Raw genomic sequence first — 25,985 nt, forward strand, 5'->3', positions numbered from 1 at the left:
TCTAAAAACTGATTCTAGATGTTCAGTAAAATAAAAACAAGATTTATAAGAAACTTTGTGTAATTCCAAAGTTCAGTGCTAACACGACTTGTTTAAAACAGCAAAAAAAAAAAAAAAAGAGGAGGGGCAACAATGCCTTGTTTATTGACAAGCACGGATACAAAAACTTTATTCAAGATTTTTGTGATCTTAAAGAAAATTGGAACAGAAAACTTGTCTCCTAACATTTCTGATATAAGCACAATGAAAGAGAAGGTATTTTTTAATGGACAGGCCAGCATATGTAATTTTAATATGCAAATCGAATTGTTTTAGAATACTACACTAGAATATATCACTCGTGCATAAATTTCAAAGAAATGTATATATGAGGTCTTAATTCATTGCAATTAGGCAAAACAGAAAAAAGAAAAATGTCATTTTTAGACTCTGATCAAATATTCCTTTGACCTACAGGAACTGAAAATTGAAAAATTGCCACCACCAAAGTGGGAGTTTCCAGTTCTCTCCCCCCAAAAAGTGAAGATGGCAAAGCATAAAATGCTTGTATCTTGCTTATAAAAACAAGTACCGATGATATTTAAAAAAAAAAAAAAAGTAACTGATTATTCTAAAACTTAATACATTAGATTATGGCTTATAACAGGCATAGTTTTCTAGTAATAATATATTAACAATAAGTGAAATATGATTTTTTTAAATTTTTAAAAACTTTTTTTTATTTAAATGCTTCAAATGGGTTGAATTAACTATTATACTTAAAAATGTGTGTGTGTATGAGTACACACACATATAGTTAAATATTTGAAATATCATACTGTTTGATATTTTGTTTTGACCAGTGATGCTCTTAAAAGTCTATACAAACTAGACTTTAAAAAAATCATACAAATTTCAGTTAGCAAGAGAAAATATGCAACAATTTAAAATCAGAGCTTTATAAGCAACACATAACCCTTTGTAAACATAACAATTTAGAACATAGTTATAAATTATAAATATCAAAAGTGTGTAAAACACATAAATTGCATCTGAATATATATAATTTTAAAATACTGTAGCCATTGGAATTTTTTCTACTTAGATAATTTATAAAAATGTAACAGTTTTGACTAACTGAAATATTTTCAAATGGTATCATCTGACTGAGAAATGTCCTACTATCATCGAGTCCCATTGGATTGATTAGTTTTGTAATCAAGAATCATGGAATCTTTGAGCTACTGATAATTAAATAGCCTTAAGCATTATACCACCACATGCTTTCACAACATATTTCTGGATGAAATACCCAGTCATTTTGTACAAATATGAGGCCTATTTCGGTTTTAATAATATACAAAATGGATATTAATTCCATTATAATGTTATATTCCAAATGCATATTACTACTTTCCTCTGCAATTTAGATGTCAATTCATTTATTCATAGCATGGGAGGGGGAGGGGGATTTAGCCATTACGAAGATTAAACAAGTAGCTTTTTGAGAAACCTTAAGCATTGCTTTTTATTCATGCAGAACATTTTGTTATCTGGAACGTTCGCTCTTCATCTGTGTTTGAGAAATATTTCATACAATAGGATATTTCTGTTACACTAAAATTTGTTACTTATTCTTCTAAGATTTTGATGCATTAAAAAAAAAAAAAAAAAAAAACTGAAAAATTCATAAATTACTTTGGACAGCTTTCTCACAATTTCAGTTCAAACAAGAATATTTGCAGTTTGGCCCTTATATGATAAAGAAATGCTTATGAAAGATGCTTTCAATAAGTTGCAATTAGTAATAAAAAGAAATCAAAGCAAACCTGCCAATATTAGTAAAAAGATTAGTTCATTTAACAAAAAAATATGAAAGAAATTCTGACAATAGGGAATTTTGCAGTACATTTCCAGTTAAGAAGAACTTGCATCTTAGTAAAATATACTGCAAGAAATATGAAGCAATATTACAACAATACACCACCTTTACTGATATGGGAGGTCTACCCTTAATGACATCTAGCTAAGTTGCATAAGATATCAATTATTATGAAACCATACATATAGAAGTCTCTGCAAAGATATAAAGTGATGCTATAAAATTTGGCTTTCTCAAGTTAAAAAGAAATGACATGGCTAAAACAGTATAATAATATTTATAAAAGAATTCATTAAAATTGATACAACAAAAGTTTTTCAGAGAATAATATGTGCTGTTTACTCACCTGACAATTTAAAGATTCTCGGCACTAAAGCTTGCAACAGTACCCACAACATTATCGGTAACAGTGTTATGAAAAATACAAAGAAGCATTTCAAGATGTTTCTTTATAGTTCCAAATCTATTAAGTCGGTAATATTTACAGTCTGTATTTAAATCTTAATGGAGGCATACCCTTACATCCAGTAGTATATCTGAAGCAAGGGGTATCTAGTTGCATTCACAAAGCTAACATCCTACATCAAGAATCATTATGACAATGAAATAGCAGGTGTGTTTTTTTCCTTTTCTTTTTTTCTAATAATTACACCAAATGCTGTGCCGGTGACTAAATTGTAAAATTAGAAGGAAGTTGGATGTTCTGTCTCAAGAACAGATAAATTCAACATGTTCTCATTGGTTTGCAGAAAATTTTGAAGCAATCCAGCCAATAAGAAGCATTTCAATTTGCAATCTTCTGACTATGTGGTAACCATACATGTATACAATTACAAAATATGCTAATGGACATAGTGTCCATGTCATAACATTAGCAGTTTTACAACACCGAAAGTTGGTAGAATTCTCATGTTCTGATCAATTGTAAAAATTTCAGTATTGAAAAATTCAGTATCAATTGTAAAAATTTCTGGGCAGTATATTAGCCCAGCCAGAATAGTTGCAAGATATTATCTTACTAGCCATAATTCTACATACAATAATACTGAAAAAGAAAGAGAGGCTCATAATCGCATTGTACATCATGAAGTATGATTGCTTAAATGAGATTAAATATAATTGTTTTAAAAAATTGGCAAGTCAAGCAAATGCTTCTTATAATTTCTTTCCAAATACATTCGCAATTCAGTTGCATAATCCATCAAGAGAATATATGGTAGAGGCATAATTCAAATTTATTAGGCAGGAAATAGAAGTCAGTATATAAACATTGGTGCTGATATGCGCAATTAGATGACGAGAAACAGCTTAATATAGGGTCTCTAAATACCTGTAAATGTAATTCAAGCTCATGTAAGATAATTTGCTATGTATTAGAAGTTGAAAGAACTAATGAAACCAATGCTGTCCTTACATCAAAGGAAAAGACATTGTCAAAAAAGATGACATGGTTTAATAAGAAAAATAACATTCTAAATTATCTACATAGATAAGAAAAACTTTAAAAAGTATCTCAATATATATATATATATATATATATATATATATATATATATATATATATATATATATATATTGAGATTCAGTGTAAACATTTTATCACACTTTTGCTATTTATAAATTTTTGTTATAAATTTATTGTTTAAAGATACTTAGGTGTTACTTCATGTTTAGGAAGCTTTGGTTTTAAACTCTGTAACATGTTTTCTCTTCCAAATTGAAATTCTGACTTTTCATTAAAAATAAAGGTTAGTTTAGATAGGCTTTTAAGAGCTTCAATGGTAAAAACAAAGCATAAAGCAAACTGGCATTTTGCCTGTTTAACTACAGTATTTATTTATTATGTTTTTACATTTCAATTTTAACAGCTCATTAAAACCTAATTGAAGTATTTGAATAAAAATATTTTTTAAAAAAAAAATTGATAATCCATTGTTATTTTTCAAATCAAATATATTACAAGAAAGATATGCCAGATATAAGCATTAATGGAAAGCAATAACATAAAAATTAATGACTTACATTTACAAAAATCTTAATTGTAGCTTGTATTATAAGCAAGATTTAACTAATTAAAGGTTGAACTTTTCAATGCCAAAATAGAGGGAGCTTACTCTTTCAGAGGCAAGTACTTTTCAATTCTCAGTTCCTAAAGGTCAAAGAAGTGTTTAACCAATGTTTATAACTCTCTTTTTTCCTCATATACGACGCTAAAGGGAGAATTTTTAAAAATAATTTTCTAAAATACTACAAATTTAATTTTTACACAGTATTTTTTAGATTAATGAACTGATAAATTCGGACATTAAGCCAAATTCCATAGTGCTTTTTCATCAATAATTTGTAATAACTTCTCGGCAATTTAGTTAAAATTTATTTCCATAAATATCCTAAAATTTTAAAAAGTAGTGTACAAACATCATATAAAGAACCAATTTTTAATATTTCTAATCAGAATTCAGTGTATACAAAACCATATCAGTAGCATAAATACGATGCCAATTTCTGAAGTCCCCTTAGTAAAAATGACTGCATGAAGAGTAATGGCACAGCAGTTGTCAATTTAACCATAATTTTAATCATCCTTAAAATAAAAATCACTTTTTTTAAAAAAAAATATGCATTTTAATCCTTCAAAAAAAAAAAGTAATTCATTTAATTCTGCATTTGAAACAAAGTTGATGCTAAGAAAATCAGCATACTTAAAAATGAAACACTGACAGGGTTATTAACATATTTAAGAAACACTATTTCAAATACACATCCCCAGGGATGCCACTCAAATCTAGAAAAAAAAAATTCCCGTTTTTTTCCTGCACGTATATTTAAGATACGAGAAAATGCAGGAATAACACTCTTGTGCTAGTTATAATGGAATATGGTTTTAAGGAAAGAAAGCAACAATCTTACATTATTCGACATAATAGAATAATGAAAGAAGGTTAATATTTACATACAGAAAAAAATTTGTCTTCATATATTATCTAGAATTTAGCAAGACAATTTATATATTAAGGGGGTGGGGTGTATATTACCTCTTATGCTCTTTAATTGCAAGTCACAAAAAATTAAAGATTCAAGTGGAATAAGACACAACCATTTTTGTTATCATGATACAAATCATTTAATGATTACTTAACAAGAAATATTAGTGAGCAAGGTTTTTTTTTGTTTATTCATTTTTGCGAATTCAAGTATCTGGGTATCAATTTTTAAAACTTATACAGATTTTTCAGTCATCAATTTCATGGAGCTAATGGACCCCATATGTAACAAAGAAAGTACAACATTTCTGTACGGCCTAACGTATATCTTTTTTAGCTATTTCACTTTTAGTGGATATATGTGAAAATATTTTCGACATATCATTGAATGCATTAAAGGGCAAATGTGATGCAACAAATTTTAATGCCCATAAAAATTCAGCTTTAAATTATTGTTCTTGAATTAAAAAGTTCGAAAATGGTTCATTTTCGGACTCTAAATCCGACGCTTTCGGATTTGACGTGTCATCTTTTCCTGTATTCCTTTTTGATACTAAGCCCAACATCAATGATGATTCTTTTAAACTGGCACGCAATCTTGTGTGTGTTTCTCTTTTGGCATGAATAGTTGATGATTGTTTTCCAATATTATTTAGGCTTATTATCTTCTTACAAAACGAGCAGTACGCAACAAATTGATTTAAGGAATTTCTAGAATTCACTCTGATTAATATGCATTCATTTCTTTATTCGTCAACAGATTGAAAATTGCTAATCCCGCCAGAGAAACGTTCTTTCTCACAAATCGAAACTGGAGTTATCTATACAGAAAAAGGGGAAGAGAGAAAAGGGGCGAGTTTCAGCATTATACAATTGGAAACAGTATTGTTTCGTTTTTGGAAGTTATAACTACAATCTTTTACACTTGCAATCTTTAGAGAAAAACATTTTTTTTTTTGGATGAAAAAAAAAAAAAAAAAAAAACTTAAAATTTCCAGCTGCGAAAATTTTTAAATTTCTCTGCATCCCGGCTTTCCCTGTTCTTCCGGTGGCGTGGCAACCCTGCCTCACATAGCTATATTTAATGAACAAATGCACTAATAAATAAAGTTTTCACATTTGATTTTGAGGGCCAAATATTACATAATAAATCCAAAAGTTTGCTGTCTAACCCTAACATTAACTTATTTGACTACATACAGAAATATGCAGCAACATTTTTTTTTTTTACAGGGGTGACATTTTTTTAAAATTCTTTTAATTTGCAAAAAGATAATAGATATAGCAGACATTGCAGGGAGCTTATATTGTTGGAAATAAGCACTGTTAAAATGTTGCTAGGTGAAATTATGCTTAGTAATAAATTACAATAACAATATATTTTACATTGCTGGAAAATCAGCATATTTTATATAGGCAATATAGAAATTTTTGAAACTCAAACTTTAGTTTACACAATATTTGTATAGCATTTATGATCACAATAGGAACCTATGAATTTTTATAACCTATTAAAGAATGAAAAGTTGCCAGCAATATCTCAAATGTATATTTTATCAAATTTCTATCAAAATAGCCATATAAGGTTTTCAACAAATTAATTTATCTAAGACATTGATGTAAAATGATGGAGCTCTTAAAGAATTGGAAATTGACATTTAATTAATGATAAATATAAATTCTCTTTGTACATGTTGGTGTGTGCAAATAAAAGCAAACACAACAAAATTTATTCTCAATCTATTAGAAAAATTATATTAATACACATCTGTATTACCTTTGGTATATGAAGCGGATAATAATAGAATGCATCTGGACTTCCAAAACCTAACAGGAATTCTCAAAAGTATGAATTGTTACTTTAAAATAACCAAATTTTTGAAAACTGCAGTCAGTTTACAAACACATGCTCCTTTTCAGTCCACTTAAGCATATCATTCAGTGATTTTCATATTAGTTGATCTAATAAATTAAAGGTTTCTTTCAATATATTTAATAAGGACAACATTAAGTAAGGTTGATAGCTAAAGAGAAAAATGTAAAACCTTCATATGATTCAATGAATCACTTTTGTGTAATCATGAGAAATAGGTCCCCTCACACACACTTTTCCCATCTAGTAGTTGAAGCTAAACTCAGCACAAAGGGATAACTTGGGAATACTGGACCCCCCAGCTGAAGTAACTTAAGCTATAAAATCTTTAACAAGAATGCCTTTTGATATACAACTCCCCCCCCCCTCCTCAGTCACTGAGATACACGAATATCATTTCAAGTGTAAAATATTTTCTTATCACTAGTAAAACATTGCCTGGGTACAGAACAATGCTTAAAAATGGGCTTACAATATGTTTTAAAATAGTGCATTGTCATCAAAGTAATTATCAGATATAAATAATGTTAAATACAAAAGATACCTTGATAAAAAATATAAAAATTGAAAAGAGTTTCCCTTAACATAAAACTAGCTTTACTGTTATGATGACAAATGCACATACAGATAATAGACAAAATATCCCATTTAAATGGGGTGAAAAATAGACTATAAAATAGCACTGCAAATTTTTCATTTTTCAGTGTTAAATATTTTTTTTAATACATTTGTCTTGAAATTACTGATTATCACAAAAATGATAACTGTATATGTTTTACAGACATTTGTGATAACTTAAGATATTTATTTTAAACACAGATAACAACAATCACAAAAAAAAGAAAAAAAAAGAGCATAACATTTACCCAAAACAAGCAAATATTACACATGTTTAAATCCAAAAAAGTACACTCTGAACTAAAAAACTGGTACATATAATGATATATACGTACATTACTATTTAAAATACCATGCACATATCCTTTTGAATGATAAAACACACCAGCTACAAAAAAGCAAACACAAATAATGATAGGGAGGAAAAAATACTTTGAAGTTCATGACAAAGCAAATACCAAGATTGTACGATTTTCTTAAGAGCACATAAATTTCACTGATATGAAAGTGATTAGATTTAAAAGAAAAATCAATGATTATATTTAAAGAGTTAATGCAAAATAATCTTGTATAGGCCATAAAGTAATCACAATACATGCCACATTAAAAAGCACACTTTTGCAGAATATTGGAAAAATAACAGACAGGGATAGCCCTTCAGAAATACTGTAATTTAGAGCATGCTGTATATTAACATTCAGTGGATTTTATAGAATGAAACCACTAACAAGGAATACTGGCTAAAAAGATAAAAAGTACTCACATTTGCACTTTGTCCAACCTGCAAATGAGACTCAGATTTACAAATCTCTGGATTAAACTAAAAATGATCAAAAATTACAAGTGCAACTGATATACTCAGAACATTAAAACGAATATGATCACTGAAGAAAATAGAGGGTAAAAACATCTTAAACTAAAACTAACCACAACCTTTACAAAAATTCAGAGAAAATTTGATCACTGAATGAGTTATACAAAATAATTTCAACCATTTGTGATAAATAACCTAACTGAACAAAGATAAGAAATTTTAAAAAGAAGAAAGGAGAAAACAGAACAGTGATTTTGCTTTAAGCAAATGAGAGCATGATATTTGCATTTAAAATAAGAATGATTAAAAGACTATTGCGTAATTGTCATGCGTAAAATGTAATTGAACAATATAATTCCATTACTTACACAGGATGGGCAAAATACTGATACTGTAATAAAAGGTTTCAAACAACATTCACTGGCTAATTGCAAAATGCAATGCATTTGATATTATAAACATTGCAAATGATAGCCTTCAAATGCAATTTTCAGCATTAACGCATCAACTGAATTGCTAAGACTATGCAATAATCAAAATTCAAATATATTATACAGAACAACCAAATATCACGAACAATACAGACTGTAAACAACTGAAGGAGGGAGGGAAAGAAACACATGAATTAAAACTTCTTAAAATTAAAAAAAAATCTAATTAAATAATATTAATTTCTTTACACCTAGATAATAGAATATCATTAAACATATACAGAAAAATTACTATTGATACTTATTAGTAAAATGAACCTATTGTGTTACCTATTAGTAAAATTAACACTTTCTTCTAAAAAATATGCTTGAGCTATCTTTGAAGGGCACTTTATTATACATCTTAATTTAACTTATATCTTAATTTCCATTTTTTTTAAATCTTAAATTAACCCATATAACTTCAAACTAAAGTTTTCTCTTGCTTCCTGATCTACTCCCCCCCCCCCCTTTTTATTTCATCTATTCTAACATGTGCTCTAAAAATTGCTAATTCCGATTTCTCATGCTCCAAGAGAAAGGTTAAAAACCCCTAATGCACAAAGCATTTCTCTTAAAGATATGCAAGACTGCCTTCATGGAACAATAAATTGAAGTCAATTCCATGGTTTATTTCTTTTTGGCTAAGCATCTGAAAAATATGTGACACATACAAAAAAAAAAAAAAGTACCACTGTCAAATTATCATCTCTATGGTTGTAGATCCAATTCATTATTATCTATCAGCAACTATTCTCCCCCCCCCCCTTTCTTAGAAAAGGCACTGGCATGTTCCTCAGCCGGGACATTTTTGTAAGTCTTAAACATGGATGAAGTAAAGAAAACAGAATGGATTTCAGATTTGTTCCAAGAATTTCAAAGTTATCAAGCTTCCAATTCCCCCCCCCCTTTTCAACCAATAACATTTGCTTCCAAAAACCAGCAACTAGCAGAAGTAAAATACAAATATATTTCCATTTACTTTCAGATCTATGGAAACATGCTTCAAACTCAATCTTTTTTTTTATTTATTGGAATAATGGATTCTACTTCCTTCAATTATTTACTATTGTATTTCTGCTTTTCGCTAATGAACTTTTTACTCAAGCAAATTTATTAAAAATCAAACATATAATCAGTTACAGAGATTTAATAAATCTGTTTGATTAAAGAGAAAGGAATTGGAGTAAATTACAATAACTTCTTTATTATTCTGTCATTAGTTTCTGAACCTCCAAAGAATAATTTTATAAAAGGACTCAATGAGTTAAATAGAAAAGAAACTGTGTTAATTACTATAATTTTGCCATAAAAATAAGCAAGAAAATTAGCATTTCGATTTTTTATAGAAAACTTTCTTAAATATATGACAATAATTCAAGCATTTTCATAGCAAACAAATTCAAATTACTAAAGCTTTTGTAGCCCTTCTGATTAACAGATACAGCAGTGTCTTATTCTCTTATTAAAAAATATTTTTTATATATATTTTATTGAGTACTAGAAGAGAGACACTGCAATGCAATTGAAATAGCAGCTGAAATAGTTTGGCAAGAATACTATTTTAAGGGTGGGGTGGGAACTAGTACTTTGCTGTATAATAATACCACCGTGCAGTTGCAGTTACAGCAACATCAACAATGAAGATATACAACAGACCAAAAACATTAGAAACACAATGGAAAAAAAAATGCATCATTCTTCCTCCAATTCCTTTGTATACTTTCTCAAATATATATCACTTATAACACGTAGTCTAAAATGACATTTGCTAGTGTACTATTCAAAGAAACAATCATATGGCAAAAATACTAAATACTATATAAATTCCTAATTATCGTTGATTTTTTCCTAGTAATTTTGATATTTTACTGTGGTAATTTTGGAAACTTATCAGAAGAATAATTTTTTAAAATATTTAAATTCAAACAAATGCCCCCGGTTTGGTTGTTGTATTTTTAACTGTAATTTTCACAATCTTTTTAACATTTATCGAATTCTAACTATAAAAACTTGCATGCAAACGTATAAAAAATCTTTTTGCAAAAGTGGTCATACACAAAATAATAAATATAATTAACAATTACATTCATTATCAATGTCAATGGAAGTGCATATACTAATTACATCATGGTAAATATGGAGTTATGCAGTACAGTGATGAAAACCGAGTATGAACTAAAAGAAAAATAGTCCATTTTGTGGAAAAAATTCGATCAAAAATTTAGTGTAAGTACATAAGCAAAATCATTCCAGCTTGCTCCTTTCTTTCTTCCCCCCCCCTTAAGTAACTGAGTTGAAATACATAAGGACAAAGATACTGACACAATTCAAAAATATTATTCTCACTATAACAAGGAAATTCTTCAAAATCCCCAAATAAATCTTTTGACAATCGTAATTTTTCTCAACATTTTTCTTAGTATTAAGTAAGAAAGCAAAAATAATTCAGAATATAAAATCTAGATAGCAATTTGATATCAACATCAAATAATGGGATCATTAATCCCTTTATCCTGAATAATAATACTAAGATACAAGAGACTAACCATTTAAAAAAAGTGATCATGTATTACAGTATATTAATTACACTTGTTGAAGCTTCTTAACACCTTGTGGACTAATATCACACTTAGAATAAGCACAATTGATAATCTTAAAAAATGTACAAAAAACTTTCAACTCCTGAAGCAGAAATGGCATCTTCTTTTGGAGATTCAAGGGTGTTATTTTAAAAATTGCTTATACTCACAATCACAAATGTTCTTTAAATGACTCTGCATTTTAAAAAAAAATCAAAGAAAAATAGCACGGATAGCAGCAGCAGATTTAAAAAACAGGCTCTTATTTTGAAGAAATGTATCAAAACAGAAAACACTGAATCGAGGGAAGAACTCGCAATATCAGTTGAATGTAGATTTTTAACTTCAGAAAACTTTGAGTATAATAATGTAAGTTAGTTTTCAAACCAATAATAAAAAGTTTCTGTGAATGCAACAGGAACTTCACTGCCATACTGAGTACATGATACTCGAATTTTCATGGAGTATTATATAAAGAACTTTTTGCGATTCATTTCAATTGAACATTTGGCCAGAGATGGTTTAATAAAGCTTTAGCACAGCTCAGAAAGATGAAAATTCTACAAAAAATAAATATGGCCAAAGGTCTGATGTTGTTGTTGTGTCTATGCATACAGTGCTAGTGCAAACAATTAGTCCTCCAAAAGCCTTGATGACAAGATCTGTAAGTTCTGGAACCCGATGGCTATGGAGGATTTCGATTGGGGGTGCTCCAAGTTGAAAGAGGGAACCAATAATGGCCTGGCAGTCAAAAACATGATCTGGAGTTAGTTGCGAATGGGGACAGTACTTGCAGATGGGGTAGGATTTTATATTGGTTCATGAGATTTTCATGCCTTTGAAATGTCCAGTATGTAGTCTAGCTATTGTAGAGGAAAGGTTTCTTGGGCAGTTTAGATCGGGGATTGTTGCCTTGCTTGATAATAGATCCAACTAGAGGTGAGTGTTCTGTTTTGTACATATTTCATTTAAGTGCACAAAACAGAAATCTGAATATCAATCCTAGTCAGTTTACATTTCATGGCCTATTCCCTAAATTTAGTTGCAGCATAATCCTCTCAGGAAATTACAGAATTCTTCAGAATTTTACAGAAAATAAATAACTCACTTGAATCTTCAGCTCATCGGTAGACAGTCTTCAAGAAATAAATGACCAGTCTAATGGTTAAGTCTTTAAAGCTCTTAACTGAATGAAGGGGAGCGGAATTCTTTGTTCATGAAAGCACCATTTTACCTTGATAGGTGTTTAGAAATTATAATTGACAAGCCAAAGACCATATAAGAAGGAAAAAGTTCCTGATCTCTGTAAAAGACGTCATCTACCCCACCACCTGCCTGCCTTTTTTAATGAAAAGAAAGAGAATCCTTAGGGTTGAAGAGGCTTCCAAAGGAGAAGTTTCTGAAATCTAACAGAATTTTATTTTAAATACTGCAAACTGTAAATCTTCCCATCAGGGATAGATTTTTCCAAAATGAAAAAAAGCCTGGTAAATAAGTTGATCCAAAATCCAATATTTAACAAGATATTTAAATATTTCAGGTATGTAAAGATGGAGATGTAAGTTCTAATTGGAAAAAAATTTAAATGCTGTATTTTACATTGTTTGAGTAAATGGTTGTATTTCTGAAAGTTGCAAATTTTAATTATTTACACAGTCTCCCAGTCCTGTTCATGCTTATTAAGAAAATATTGTTCACACTTATAACATACGATTTTTTATAGCTAAATTTGTAATAAAAATCATTATTAAAAATTGTGTAAAAAATTATTTTTTCAAAAATTACTAAATCTAAGGAAAAAATACATTCATTTACACAAAATTGATATGATTGAAAATCTTTTAAAAGAAATCTCTAAAATAGTGAAAAAAATAACTTCTGCGTGATAATATGCTTTGATGTTATGGAGAAAACGTTAAAATTTTGTTTTTATTTTAAAATTAAACTACAAAAATAAAATTTATAAAAATCTATTCTTACTGGGCCTCTCTCACCCCAAAAATAACTTCCCACATTTCATGCTCCTAATTTCAATGGTTTATGCTGCATGTTTATCAGAACAAACGCTTACATGTAAAGAGACATTTCAGAAGGAAAAAAAATTCCATAAGTAATAAAACGAAAAAAAAAAAAAAAAAAAACCTGTTGTAAAATCTTAACGTAAGAAATATTAATTTTTGAAAAAAAAATTCTTTTTATCAGCTCTTTAAAAAATTTTAAATATCAGATCCAGCAGCTGCTTAGTAAAAGCTAAAATTAGGGGAGATTAGTCCAACAAATAATTACTTGCAAATGGATGGGGACATTCATAAAACACGGAAGAAATCCCGATTACTGAAAATTTATGGCTTCGAATTAAAATCTCATCATACTACATCTTAGGCAATTGACTAATGTAATTGCATAGTGCAATTAATTACAATTGAATATAGTAAAATTGATCTTTGACACTTTCAGGATCAGAGGACACCAATTCAAAAATTTTCTATAAAAAACTATTGGCTTTAAAATTCCAATTGCTGGAAAAATAGCATTTTCCTTTTAGAAAAATAGATGGCAGCATGAGCAATTTTTGTTTCTTTTAAGGCGTTAGATTTATTTTAAAAATACCCCGATTTTTTTTTTTTTTTTTTTTTTTTTTTTTGCCTTAAATTTTGGAATTTTTTCGACCTCTTAAATGAAATTTTATCAAAATCAACCACCCATTTTCTTACAATATCCATGAGGTTTTAAATCATAATTTAAGAAATAACCAAATTGGCTGATTCATAGGTGTCCTCATTTGAGGATACCTACCATCTAGGGTGCCTGTTTCTTCGTTAGCCTTTCTTCGTGTGAAAAGTGTAATTTGGTATTTTTCAGAGAAGGATGTGATGTTGATTCTGTGTTCAAGGGGTGAGGGTTGTTTATTTATCTTCGGATTCCGGAAACAGAAACCCATGTTTGAATCCAGAAAACATTTCACATTCAAGATTTGAATTTTTCCTCGACTGTTACTTGTGTTTCACCCTCATGTTCTGCTTATTTATTTTGCTATCTTTTTCTGCAAATATTTAGTTTTATATAGCCATAATTTTTTATTTAAACTTTTTTCATAATTATTATTATTGCATTCAACATGTAAAAATTGTACTGCAAAAGATTTTTAAAAAATTTCAACATGTGCCCATCGATTGTCCTCCCTCAGAAATATTCGCTGTGCAATATTAAAAAAATGTGCACAAAACACGAACAATGTGCGAAGCAATAATTTCCCATTATGTGTAGGACGAAATGATACTCCCCCATGCTTTGAGAAATTTCATGCCTAATGATAAGTTATTTTTAATTTTGATTTTTATTTCGTATTTTTCAATTTATTAATAAAATTAACACTTAACTAATTAAAGTTTAATTACAAATATTTATTTTTAATATTTTAATTAGATATTTTGTATTCTTAGCTGAATTAAATTATAATTTGTTAATATAATTTGCATTAAATTTCAATAGTTCTTTTCATTTATTTTTAAAATTCAGTTTAGAATTTTTGTAGTAAATGTATTATATTTTATAGATTTAATTATTTAAATCTTTCAAATTATCGAGAACATGAACAAAATGTCTATAAACCTAAAATATTTATAATTACTAATGTTGTCATAAGGAATTTACGCAATTATTTCGAAAGATTTTCTCACAACGAGATGCTCTAGACCTGCGGTGTCCTCATTTGAGGACACCACCCCCTGCGGAAAGAGACAAGTTAAAAAAATATTTTGACTGTAAAATCCATGTCTATACAACCTATTAATCATACAAATTGTGTTTTTTCATTATATTTCAAAAATTTCAATGATCCCCGCCGGAAAGGGTTAATAGGTCATTCAATGTATTGCTCTAAAACGATGTATTAATATTTCAATAAACGGTAATGCAAAGAAAGAGGGAGTGTGGGGGGAACTCGTTAAGTGTTATATTAATATGTGTTGAAACTCCTGGACTTATTTTACCTAGGAATTCCTTCTCTGAATTCCTCCTTTTTGTTGGCTTGCTTTTATTGTACATCAGGTAAACAAGCGCTTGCGACTATGCTTTCTACGTGTGAGGAAATAAGAAGTGCATTGAAAGATTTTTTAAAGAAAATTAAGCACCTTTCAAGGTGCTTAAAAATAGTTTTCAAATTTAAACACTTTTTAAGCTATGTGCCATATCAGCAGCCATACAAAATTTGCTTGACTAGCTTGCAAGTTTTTATTTCAAAGATGGGTGTAGGATATAAAGTGAGCTCATCCTTGATGATAACTCGTTTTACATACTCCAGCTCATGTTTGAAACAGCAATAGGCCCAACAGCAGCTGGTTGAGCTGGATTAGTAGAGAAAGGATTCAATTATCTTATCAAACCTCCTGTATTTTACGTTTTCTTAATTTTCTTTATCTTAATAGTATTTTTAAATGCTTATGAAAAATTAAGAAAAGACCTTTTTCAAGACCAATAAACCTAATTCAATGCTGATTAGAATTAAGGCATTATAAGCAAATGAATTAAATTCCACTATAATGTTTTTTTTTAACAATAAATGTGCTAAGATGTAGTGAGCATAGTTTACAAAGCAAATCTTCAGGGGTTGGCCAGCATGAGCAAACCAGGGCAGATCACCCTAGTATTATAAGCAGAAGCCTTGAATTAACTATGACATCTGAATTCAATTCATTTTTCCTGACACAAATCTTCCTTTCTTTAAATACTTAAAAGACATTTTAAAAAATTGTCTTCGGAATCTATTATATATAGTTTCAATAAAAACAAAGACATGCCTCTTTAAAAAATTAAACAAAACATGGCTTCCACATTTTCAACACAGGCTTATGATTCTTGAAGGCTTAGTAGATTAATATGTATTACACCTGGCTTGTATAGGTATTCAACAATCCACCCTACAACAAGTTCAGACAAACCTTTCACAAGAATGTTTTCATAATGGCTTATTCTTTCATTATCTAGATATATTTAATATGTTTTGAGAACTAATAAAACATACATATCCAGAACTATACAATACCGTATATTTTCTTTTTATGACAAATGCTTACCAAGATATATTTAAATTTCATCTTAAGAAGCGTTTTTTATTACAAGTAATTATACTTTTTATTGTTGAAATTATTCTTTTATAAATGATTGATTAATTATTATCATTATTTTGCATAATAGTCAATTAATTAAAATGTCCAAGACATACCTAATTGAAGTGGAAATCTTACAGTCACATTCATCTACGTAAGGAGATTGAATCGCAGTAATTTGTTAATAAACTTTATTCAACTCAATAACTCAAAAGAAAGAAAATGAAAACATGCAAAAAGTATCAAAATATTTCTTTCTCAATGTGAAATTTAGAAGTAATTTGTTCAGAGAACGAATAATATCAAGTTATGCACACAAGATTTAATTGAAACCAATTATCGATTACAATCAGCATCATTAACAAACCGGCTGGTGTCCAAAGATTACAAGTAAAACAATAAAATATAATTTTGATAATGAATCTCAATGAGGAATTCAAATGAGAACCGCACGAGAGGGAAAACATATTTCAATAAAAGTGACAAGTGATAAATTCATCACAATAATAAATTCTTTCTTTTACCTTATTCCTTTATAATTACATTACTTAGATTACTGCACTGAAAATAAGTTAAGTGGATTGGTAAAATGCTAGGAGCTCCATCCCAAGGTGATATAATTACATAAGAACAAAGACATTGCCACTCTCATGGTCTCAATGATTGAAAAATGGGTCCCATATTAAACATTGGCTGGGGGTTCCACACCAATAATACTATTTAATAATACTACTGTTTCATAGAATCTAAATTATAGCTATTTCATCTAATACTCTCTTTATCTAGAAAGATTTCTTCTGGTTAATTTATATAACAAGAATTTACTAATAAACTTTGATCACAAAAAAAAGTCCATAACAAAAATGCAACGAGTTCTGCATTAAATAGCAAAAAATCACTGTGAGATATTTACATTTTAAAAAATGAGATTCAATTTTTCATAAAATAAAACTGTTATTCAGGGTGTTTTAGTGAACCATTTCAGAACTTCTAAGAGGGGTAGGGTACAGTACACCGCTTTCCTGAAGCGGTGTTGTACACAGAAGCACCATAAAGAAAAGGGACCTAAATGAGAAATCGTTTTAATAATACATGAAAAAAAGCAAAAGGTACATGGATTAAAGTAAGTGTTCGAAGTTACTTCCACGGGCTACAATGCACGCCTCACATCTCCGACGCATGGACATCGAACATTTTGGAATACTCCAAGCATATCTCGAATCTCTCCGGCAGCTACTGCGATTCTTGCAACGAGCTCCTCAGCAGTGTCAACAGGGGTGTCATAAACTAGAGATTTCATATGACCCCAGAAATAAAAATCAAGACATAAGTCGGGTGACCGAGCAGGCCAACGCACGGGACTCCCAAGTCCGATCCACCGTTGACCAAATGTGACATCCAGGTAGTTACGAACATCTCCGCTATAATGGGCAGGGGCTCCATCGTGTTGGAACCACATTGTCTATTGCGTCGATGCAGGTAAGTTGTGGCAATACTTGCTGCAGAAAGAGCAAGTACGTAGGTCCGGTTAGACGACCCGGTAACAGGTAAATTCCGATGAGGTGATCTCCCACAATACCGGCCCATACATTGACCAAAAATCGATTCTGTATATGATGTAGATATGTATATGCATGTATTATAAACATATCTACAAAGAATTTCTTAAATGATTGAAATATTTGCAAATAATTATGTCCGATTGTACACTATACTATGAAAAAAATTAATATGATCATTACCGATACAAAAAAAGGATCTACTTATTTACAAAAATTAAATCTGTTCTTAAATTACAAAAACAGAAAATTATTTAATGAAAAGTATCAAAGCTCTACGAAGAGACTTAAGGCCCTAAGGCAACAGATGAAAATACCACCTCCTTTTGCAATTTCTAATAATTTTGATCATTTTCTTGAATGAGAATCTAGAGCAGTTCTGGTTCTACAAGCTGTGAACATTTCAGGGGAAACTTCATATGCAGGATCTGATTTTACATATTTTTTTAAGAGATGGGCGAAGGCTGTACAATTGCTTTTTTAAAAATTTATTTATGGAAATAAAAACTATAATTAGTACTATGAACAATAATGAATAAACAAAACTACATAGAAGTTTATTAAATGGCTTTTTTCTATCTTTAGTACTAAATGTATTAAAACATATTTATGTTCACATAGTTTAAATATTTGAAAATACTAAAATTAACTAAATTTAGTAATTATAATATGAACAATTCTTAAAATTTCTCTTTTATTATGCAAACATATCTGCTATATTTATTAAAACATATTTAGAAAACTTCATTCCTTGTATTAAAATTATGAAATAACAATTTTCCCTAAATATTTGTTTTTAAATAAGCCAACAAGAAAATTATTTATACACAAACACACACAAAAAAAAGAAATTAAAGGTAGTGTTAACATGCACATACATAGAAATCAAATGCTAACAATAAGCATCACTCTGATAATAAACATACATAAAAAGAAAGGGGTTTATAATCTATCAGGGAGATTTTATAGCATAGTAAAGATTATTGCAAATCACAATCAAAGGGAAAGTTCAATCTACATTCTACTGCATCAAAGCAGCAGTTTGAATAAGTGTAGATATGTGAGACAGTGTAAGATTGTAGATTAATTTCCAAATTCTTTAGACACAATACAACTTTGAAACATTAAAAAAAAAATAAGTAGAGGAAAGAAGACCAAAATAACTAGGTCAAAAACATTTTTCATTTAACTCATGCTTGGAAATTTTTCTAGAAATGTTTTAAAGCAAAAAATAATATTCAGCAACTTATCAAAAATACCTTAAGTAGAAGGTAAAAAGTCCTTATCTTAGAGCATGTAATTTTAATTGTTTAATTGAATGCTTTTCATTGCACCAAAAAAAAAAAATGCAAAAGCAAATAGGACAAAGTATTAATCTTAAATAGATAGAATTGCATCCTGAAATTGTAGGTGACATGTGTATGTTGGCCTTAAGTAAAATGAGAAAGAAAAGTCGTATTAATGCTGTTATCCTAGTTAGATATCAAAATAACGAAGCATATGGTATGCTTCTAAAGTCACATTATAGAAAAAAACCCCAAAAAACATGCATTAAACAAGAACCTTACCTAGAGTTTGTTGAAGAAAGTAAAAGGTTATAAAATTGTTGCTAGTTTTATCATTTAGTACTCGGTTCTCTTTAGGATCAATATAATAAGTAAGATATTACAGAATGTAAATACAGATGCCTCAAGTGCAACAGAAATGACTAACAAAACAAGACAAGCTATGGTATATGCAAGATCACACATGGGGTTTTGACAACTTCTGATTAATCACAATCTTGAGGTTAAAGCTAAATTTCATCAAGGAAAAGATTAACTATGGATAAAATAATAATAATCAATAAAATAAAAATTGATTATGAATCTTAAGATATTTTCTTCCAAGTCAAAAAATAAAATGCAAACATTTTTTTTTTATATTCTAGATAGGACTTAACAGGATAGATAGGACTCAATAACCACAGTTAAGTTTTTAAAAAAATGTTTATCTAAAGGCAAGGAATTGTAAGAAGACTTTCATTTGACATTAAATGGCAATGATCATAATGATGGTAGATGACTTCACCAAGAAATAATAGTTATGCTAACTCCACAATCAGATGAAATAACTAGCCACCGAAGATTCTAACTTTTTTTAAAATTTGAACAGGTGTGCTGAAAAATTTCCACATGTTTCACTGGATGCTGAAAATTTTTCTGCCCTACAAATAACTGCTGCTGCTACCAGTGAGAGTTTAGAAATCCAAAAATATCTGTCATTCACTATGTCCCAAGAGCAACTAATTGAGTTAGCATTCATGTCAAACAAATGAGAACTTTTGCAGAACTTTGAAAATGAAGAGATAATAAAGGATTTTACAAATTTTTTTTAAAAAAAGAAAATTTTTGAGCAATATTCACAATATTGTTCAAAAATAAAATCACAATTTTTTAAATACTGAGTGTAAGCTATTTTAATTTCAATAAAACCACTATATAATCTCCAAAATAACTAATGTCTAACCCTTTGCACTCGGAAAAGTAATTATCTTTAAAATTATTCACAAAAATAAATATATAGCTGTTTCAAGTTGAATTTTCCTGAAAAGTTAATTTACATTTTTTTACCATTCTGTATGGAATTTTAACAATCAAACTTGAAAATTAAATAAATAAAACATCAAAATAATGCACTGTCTTGAACAGTGACCTTAAGTCACCTCTCAAGTGCAAAGGGTTAAAAACTCTTACAAAATTACTTTTACAGACAAAACATGCATTTTTTTTTAAAGTAAAATGTTTGCATATAAGTTGTAAAAGTATATATAAAAGCTTGACATTAAGAACACAAACATAGAATTTAAAAATGGCTAGTTGGGGTAGAGTGGAGGAGGATGGGAGGCATAATACTATTGCCCTGGTTGATTTATATAAAGTAACCTAAGGCCATCCTCAATTCCATTCATATTCTTCAAAAAGCCTAAGCAATAAAAAATAATAAAGTTTAATGATTCAAAAAATACATTCAAGACGGCTACAAAAGGTAACTACTTTAGATATCCTTTCTACTACAAATTTTAAAGAATTTCAAATTCTATTAAACCCAACATCATATGATTAATCAATAAAAATAATCAACAGGCAAATATTCTTCAGATTGTGATTCACCTTACTGGTAAAATCATAATAACATTTTTCAAATTTTACAAATTAGCATACATTTTTAAATTTCAGCCATGTACGCTCAATTTAAAAACTCCATTTCTCATTTAAATAAATATTCCTCAAGACTTTAAAGAACTCAAGAGCAAGGAATGTGACTTCCTATAATTATTCTAAAGTTCATTTTACATTAGGATAGTGATAGTAATGTTATTCGATTATTACAGACATGGCAATCGTATGATTTTCCCTAATATATCAAGTAGTCTTCCTAATGCTCATATTACTATCCTAATATAAACATGACTTCAGACAGAGAAAACCAAGTAAATAAAAAATAAAGATGCTGATTGCCCTTTTTATTTCTCTGAGACTTTTATTATTTATTCAAATTATTTTACAATTTTATGACAGGCACAGCATTATTATCTTTCACTACAATAACGTAAGAGAAAAACTCCAAGATAAATATGGTGTTTCAGTGATTTAAAAATTACTAAAATTATTCATTTAGTTGCAAGTTAAAACTATTCAAAAATAAAGTCTCATTCAAGCCAATACTAAACTGCAAATATTATTGCATACTTTTTATGATATGAACATTCCTTTAAGAATATTACTTTAGCGTCTAAAAAGTATTTCATAACAAAATTTCTAAAAACAAAGAGCAATATTAGTTATATGAGAAATCGTAACAATATTTAGCATATAAAATCTTAACATATTAAGAATAATCTCAAAAGAAAAAATTTAGGTTACGATACAGATACCTTAATGCCAATTCCTTTAATACATATTCAATTTATTACTTTATGATCAAATCCTTTTAACCTGCTATTCTAGGTAATAAAGAGAAATTTATTTATGTTTAGAAATTAAACATATGAATAAAAATATACAATAGAAAAAAACACAAGAAGACTTGCCTTGTAATGTGCAAAATGCCGATACAGATACATCCCTCCAATAATTCCAGTTGTCAGGACAAGCAAAGCTGTAGCAAATACGCAAAGAGTTGTCAGAGAACTAACTCTTCTAACATGAGCATGCATGGTGACAACAACAGGTCTTCCTTCTTCAGCATCTTTTAAGTTGGGCTAAAAAAAATTTCAATAAGAACAGAACTTTGAAAGCATTGCACAACCATATATTATATTTATCCATATATTTTGCATTACAGAGTAATGCAAAATATATGGACAAATATAATAAATATATATAGAGAGTCAAATATGGATAAAACATTATATAATTTTCCAACCTAATAGAAAAAAAATTGCAAATAATTAAAAGAATTTTTCCAATTAAATTAAAGTTACATGAGAACATAAATTTATCATTTCTCTTTGAAAAATTATTGAAAAAATTTACTGACATCAAATTAAAAATATCAGGGATTAATAGATACACATATAAAATCAGCACAAAATACCTATATTTTTTTATAATATAAAAGCTACATTAAAATTTAACAGATCTAAATATAATCTTTCTCAGTAATATGCAAATTAACACAGATAACACCGGTAAAATGCTAATAAATGTATTAATCAAAATTTAATTCCAACCTGAAAAAAAGGCAATGCAACGGGACATATACATAGGGTATAACATATATAAGAAACAGATTACATGATATTCTAATGAGAACTTCAACATCAGATAAAAACAACTGGAACCCAAGAATTGTTCAAAATGAAAATTTTAATTTGTCATTACAAAATTAATTTTAAATAATGAGTCTTCCGACATTTATAATTTAAACTTAATATTTTATAAAAAAAGCAACTGAAATCTTTAACAAAACATTTTACTACTAAGTCAAATTTAATATTTTTATTAGTTAATTATTTAAAAATTAAAATGGTACATTTTGAGTAGTGCAAAATTACATTACAGTACTGCAGAGAGTTATATCTTTGTGAAACCAAACACAAAATTGAAACTGATGAGTTGCTTATTCTTTTTACAAAAAGGGAAGAAAAAATGTAAAGATGGAATAAAAAGAAAAAATATATCAGATAAAACAAAGTTAACATATTCAAAAACTAATTTTTATCAGTCACTTATTTTCTTATTTTATCAACACAGCTAAAGATAAAATAACATCTCATACAAAATATTTCTTTGTGAATTGGTTTTCAGATTTTTTTAAAAAACCGAAATGCATTTTATAATATGAACTATTAATTTCTAAAGTTTCAATTTATATCTGAAATGCCTATAATCTTAATTACTTTTTAAAAAAATTAACTATGCTGCATTAAGTATTAATTTACTCAGTATTTAAGCATTCCCACATGCCACTAGCAAACACATTAAATTTTAGTTAAAAAACATATTAATCATTATAATCAAATCATTTTTATCAATAATTCAAATTGCAAATATCCTGAAATATTTAACACTGAAGGGAGGATGATGACATCCAAACTATTTAAAAGGAATACTAAAATAAAAGCTCCAACTATCCCTATATTATTATTTTTTATTTCTACTTGAATTACACTACTGAAATAATCAAAATAACTTAGGTTGCCTTAAATTGTAAAATTTTTGGTAATTAATTGGGCATTTGGTTAACACGAAAGTAGCAAAATGCCACTTTAAAAATAAGTTTATTTTACATTTTATGAAGAATAACTCGCAGAAAGATTTACAAATTTCAAAGAAAAAAATTGTATTTGTAATTCAAAACACAAATAAACTTGTTACATCCTATTATTACATAGGTGTATCTTTACAAACATTTTACTCTTGCAAACTTCTGAAAGGTGGCAGGGAAAGGACTCCTCTAAAAAATACAAACATCACCTGCACATATTCCCCATTCAGTAAAAACTTAATGGAATGAGTTTTTGAGAATTTTATTAATTCAGTAGCATCATTAGAAGATTATTCCAATTTTAAAACACAGAATTAGATATAAATTATAGAAAGATATTGCTCGAGATTTAGTTTTCTTATAATTATTCTAAAATTCTGAGGAGAAATTCTTTTTCAGACAATTTTCTAAAAGAGATTTTAAAACTACTAAAAACAGATACCTTACCTATTTCAGAATAACACCAAAGGATAAAAAAAAAACTGATAAAATCTTGATAGATATAATCTAGATATCTTGAAGAAATCAAATATAAAATGTACAAATTAATTCTATTTATTGAATGAATAAATTTAAGACCCAACAAAAGAAAGCAGAAATTTTAAAAATTTACTATAAATATTTCACCTTATCAATTGAAATTCTATGTAAACAAATAATGCCCGGTCAAATATTCTAGCAGTAAAATGTAACTTTCTTAATTTTGAGTATATAAATTAAATTTGATGTTCAGAAACTTCCAATTCTTTAGATTCTTCTGACAAGACAATGTGAAATTAAACCGGCCCCCTGCCTGCTTAAAAACTGGCAAACGAACACATTTTTTTTAAAATTTTAAATCAAGACATATCTCGACATTAAAAAGAAAGTCTATTTTGGTGAAGAACTTGGAAGTGAATTACTAATGAAACAAACTTAAAAACTCAACAATATTTTCAATTTTTTAAATAAACAAACCAATGTTTTACACTCCAAACTACTACTAACAGAAAGATTTAAACGTTCATAACTTTTAGTATTAAAAATTATAGCAATATGGGTTAAAGAAGTGATGAAGCCCAAAAATTTCAAGTTATTAAATTAAAAGATCAAAACAATGAATAATATTTTTAAAAACTCACGGAAAATTATAAGACAGTCACAAATAAACATATTTAGAAGATTTTTCTAAGTCAATGACGAAGAAATTGAATAAATTTACAGAAATAATGTTAAAAACTATTATATTGCGCACTGGGTATGTAGTTACCACTTAACGAATGTTATAAAAATATCAGTTAACAAATTTAACTAAAATGAATTGTGAAAGGTTTAAAACCTCACACAACAATTTAACATTGTTTTATTAATATAAAACCTTCATTAATATCCGATTAGAAGTACAAATACCGTCAATTAAGAATTTAGCAATACAAACCGTTTTTTCAGCCGGGACCAAAGGTTCTTCTTGCTGTTTACAGCTCTTTTTCCCTAAAAACTGCTGAGCGATTGTCATGTTGAAATCGAAAGCTTAAATCCTTTACCTCAGAGATCAATGAAATGAATAATCTTATATATTTAATCAAAGATTTGCTCTGATCAAAACAACTACGTTTCAACACAATGGCGATGACAGGTCCCGAAATTTCCCCGATTCCTGGGGAAGTCTGGCGCAGACGCATGGAAGAGATGACGTAAGTAGGTGTACAGAGATTGGCTGAAGGCCAAACACTCGGGATGTTCTGGAAGATGCTGCACAATCGGATGCCTGCAGCCGAAGCGGCTTAGTGATTAATAAAAAAAATATTTTGTGTCAATTTGTTCTTAAAAATCAATTAAAGACCAGTCTAAGCTATGAAGCACTTAAATTGTAAAATGACTAAAGACAAATAGCTCAAAATATCTGAAATTGATACAAATTGTAGATATATGTAATAATAGAACGTAATCATGTGTCTTTATAGTCACGTGATGGAGGGTAGCCCAAACAGCTGATCGGAGTTTTGGATAGATTTAAATTTGAATTTGTAGTTAGTCTTGCCACGTTCCAAATTAAGACTTGAAATCACTTCTTCCTAGTTTTTTACTATCAATTTACTTTAAAAATTAAAAATCAACCAAAATTTTATTGAATATTTTAAAATATTGCTCCAGGAAGAGAAATATTCCAGAGTTACCTAAACAACTCATTGAATTGCATAGTGACAGCATCGCTGTTTTTGTAAGCAGCAATAAGGTAAGTGCGAGTTATTGCATTACTTATATTTCTTATATAGTTTGCATTCAAAGTTTAAATTAAAATTCTATAAATAGGTAAATACTTTTGATTACATTATGTTTCGTTATATCAAGTATAAACAGTTTACAAATGACTTTATGAAACACA

General features: G+C 28.5%; 1 protein-coding gene across 3 annotated transcripts in view; it reads right to left on the reverse strand.

The window, feature by feature from the left end:
* Nucleotides 1-25,289, reverse strand: part of LOC129959548 (integral membrane protein 2B-like) — a 39,350-nt gene extending 14,061 nt beyond the window's left edge. Inside the window, exons 1-3 of one of the 3 annotated variants that reach the window (XM_056072439.1) lie at nt 25,038-25,289; nt 21,942-22,112; nt 8,100-8,156 (exon numbers count right to left, since the gene is read on the reverse strand). In XM_056072439.1, coding sequence (XP_055928414.1) covers nt 8,100-8,156; nt 21,942-22,112; nt 25,038-25,115 — 306 coding nt within the window. In that variant the 5' untranslated portion in view covers nt 25,116-25,289. The remainder of the gene's footprint in view (nt 1-8,099; nt 8,157-21,941; nt 22,113-25,037) is intronic. The other 2 variants (XM_056072441.1, XM_056072442.1) reach the window with 2 other exon arrangements.
* Nucleotides 25,290-25,985: the final 696 nt, after the last annotated feature.

This window comes from Argiope bruennichi, chromosome X1 (genome assembly GCF_947563725.1).
Source record: "Argiope bruennichi chromosome X1, qqArgBrue1.1, whole genome shotgun sequence".
NCBI classification, from domain to species: domain Eukaryota; kingdom Metazoa; phylum Arthropoda; class Arachnida; order Araneae; family Araneidae; genus Argiope; species Argiope bruennichi.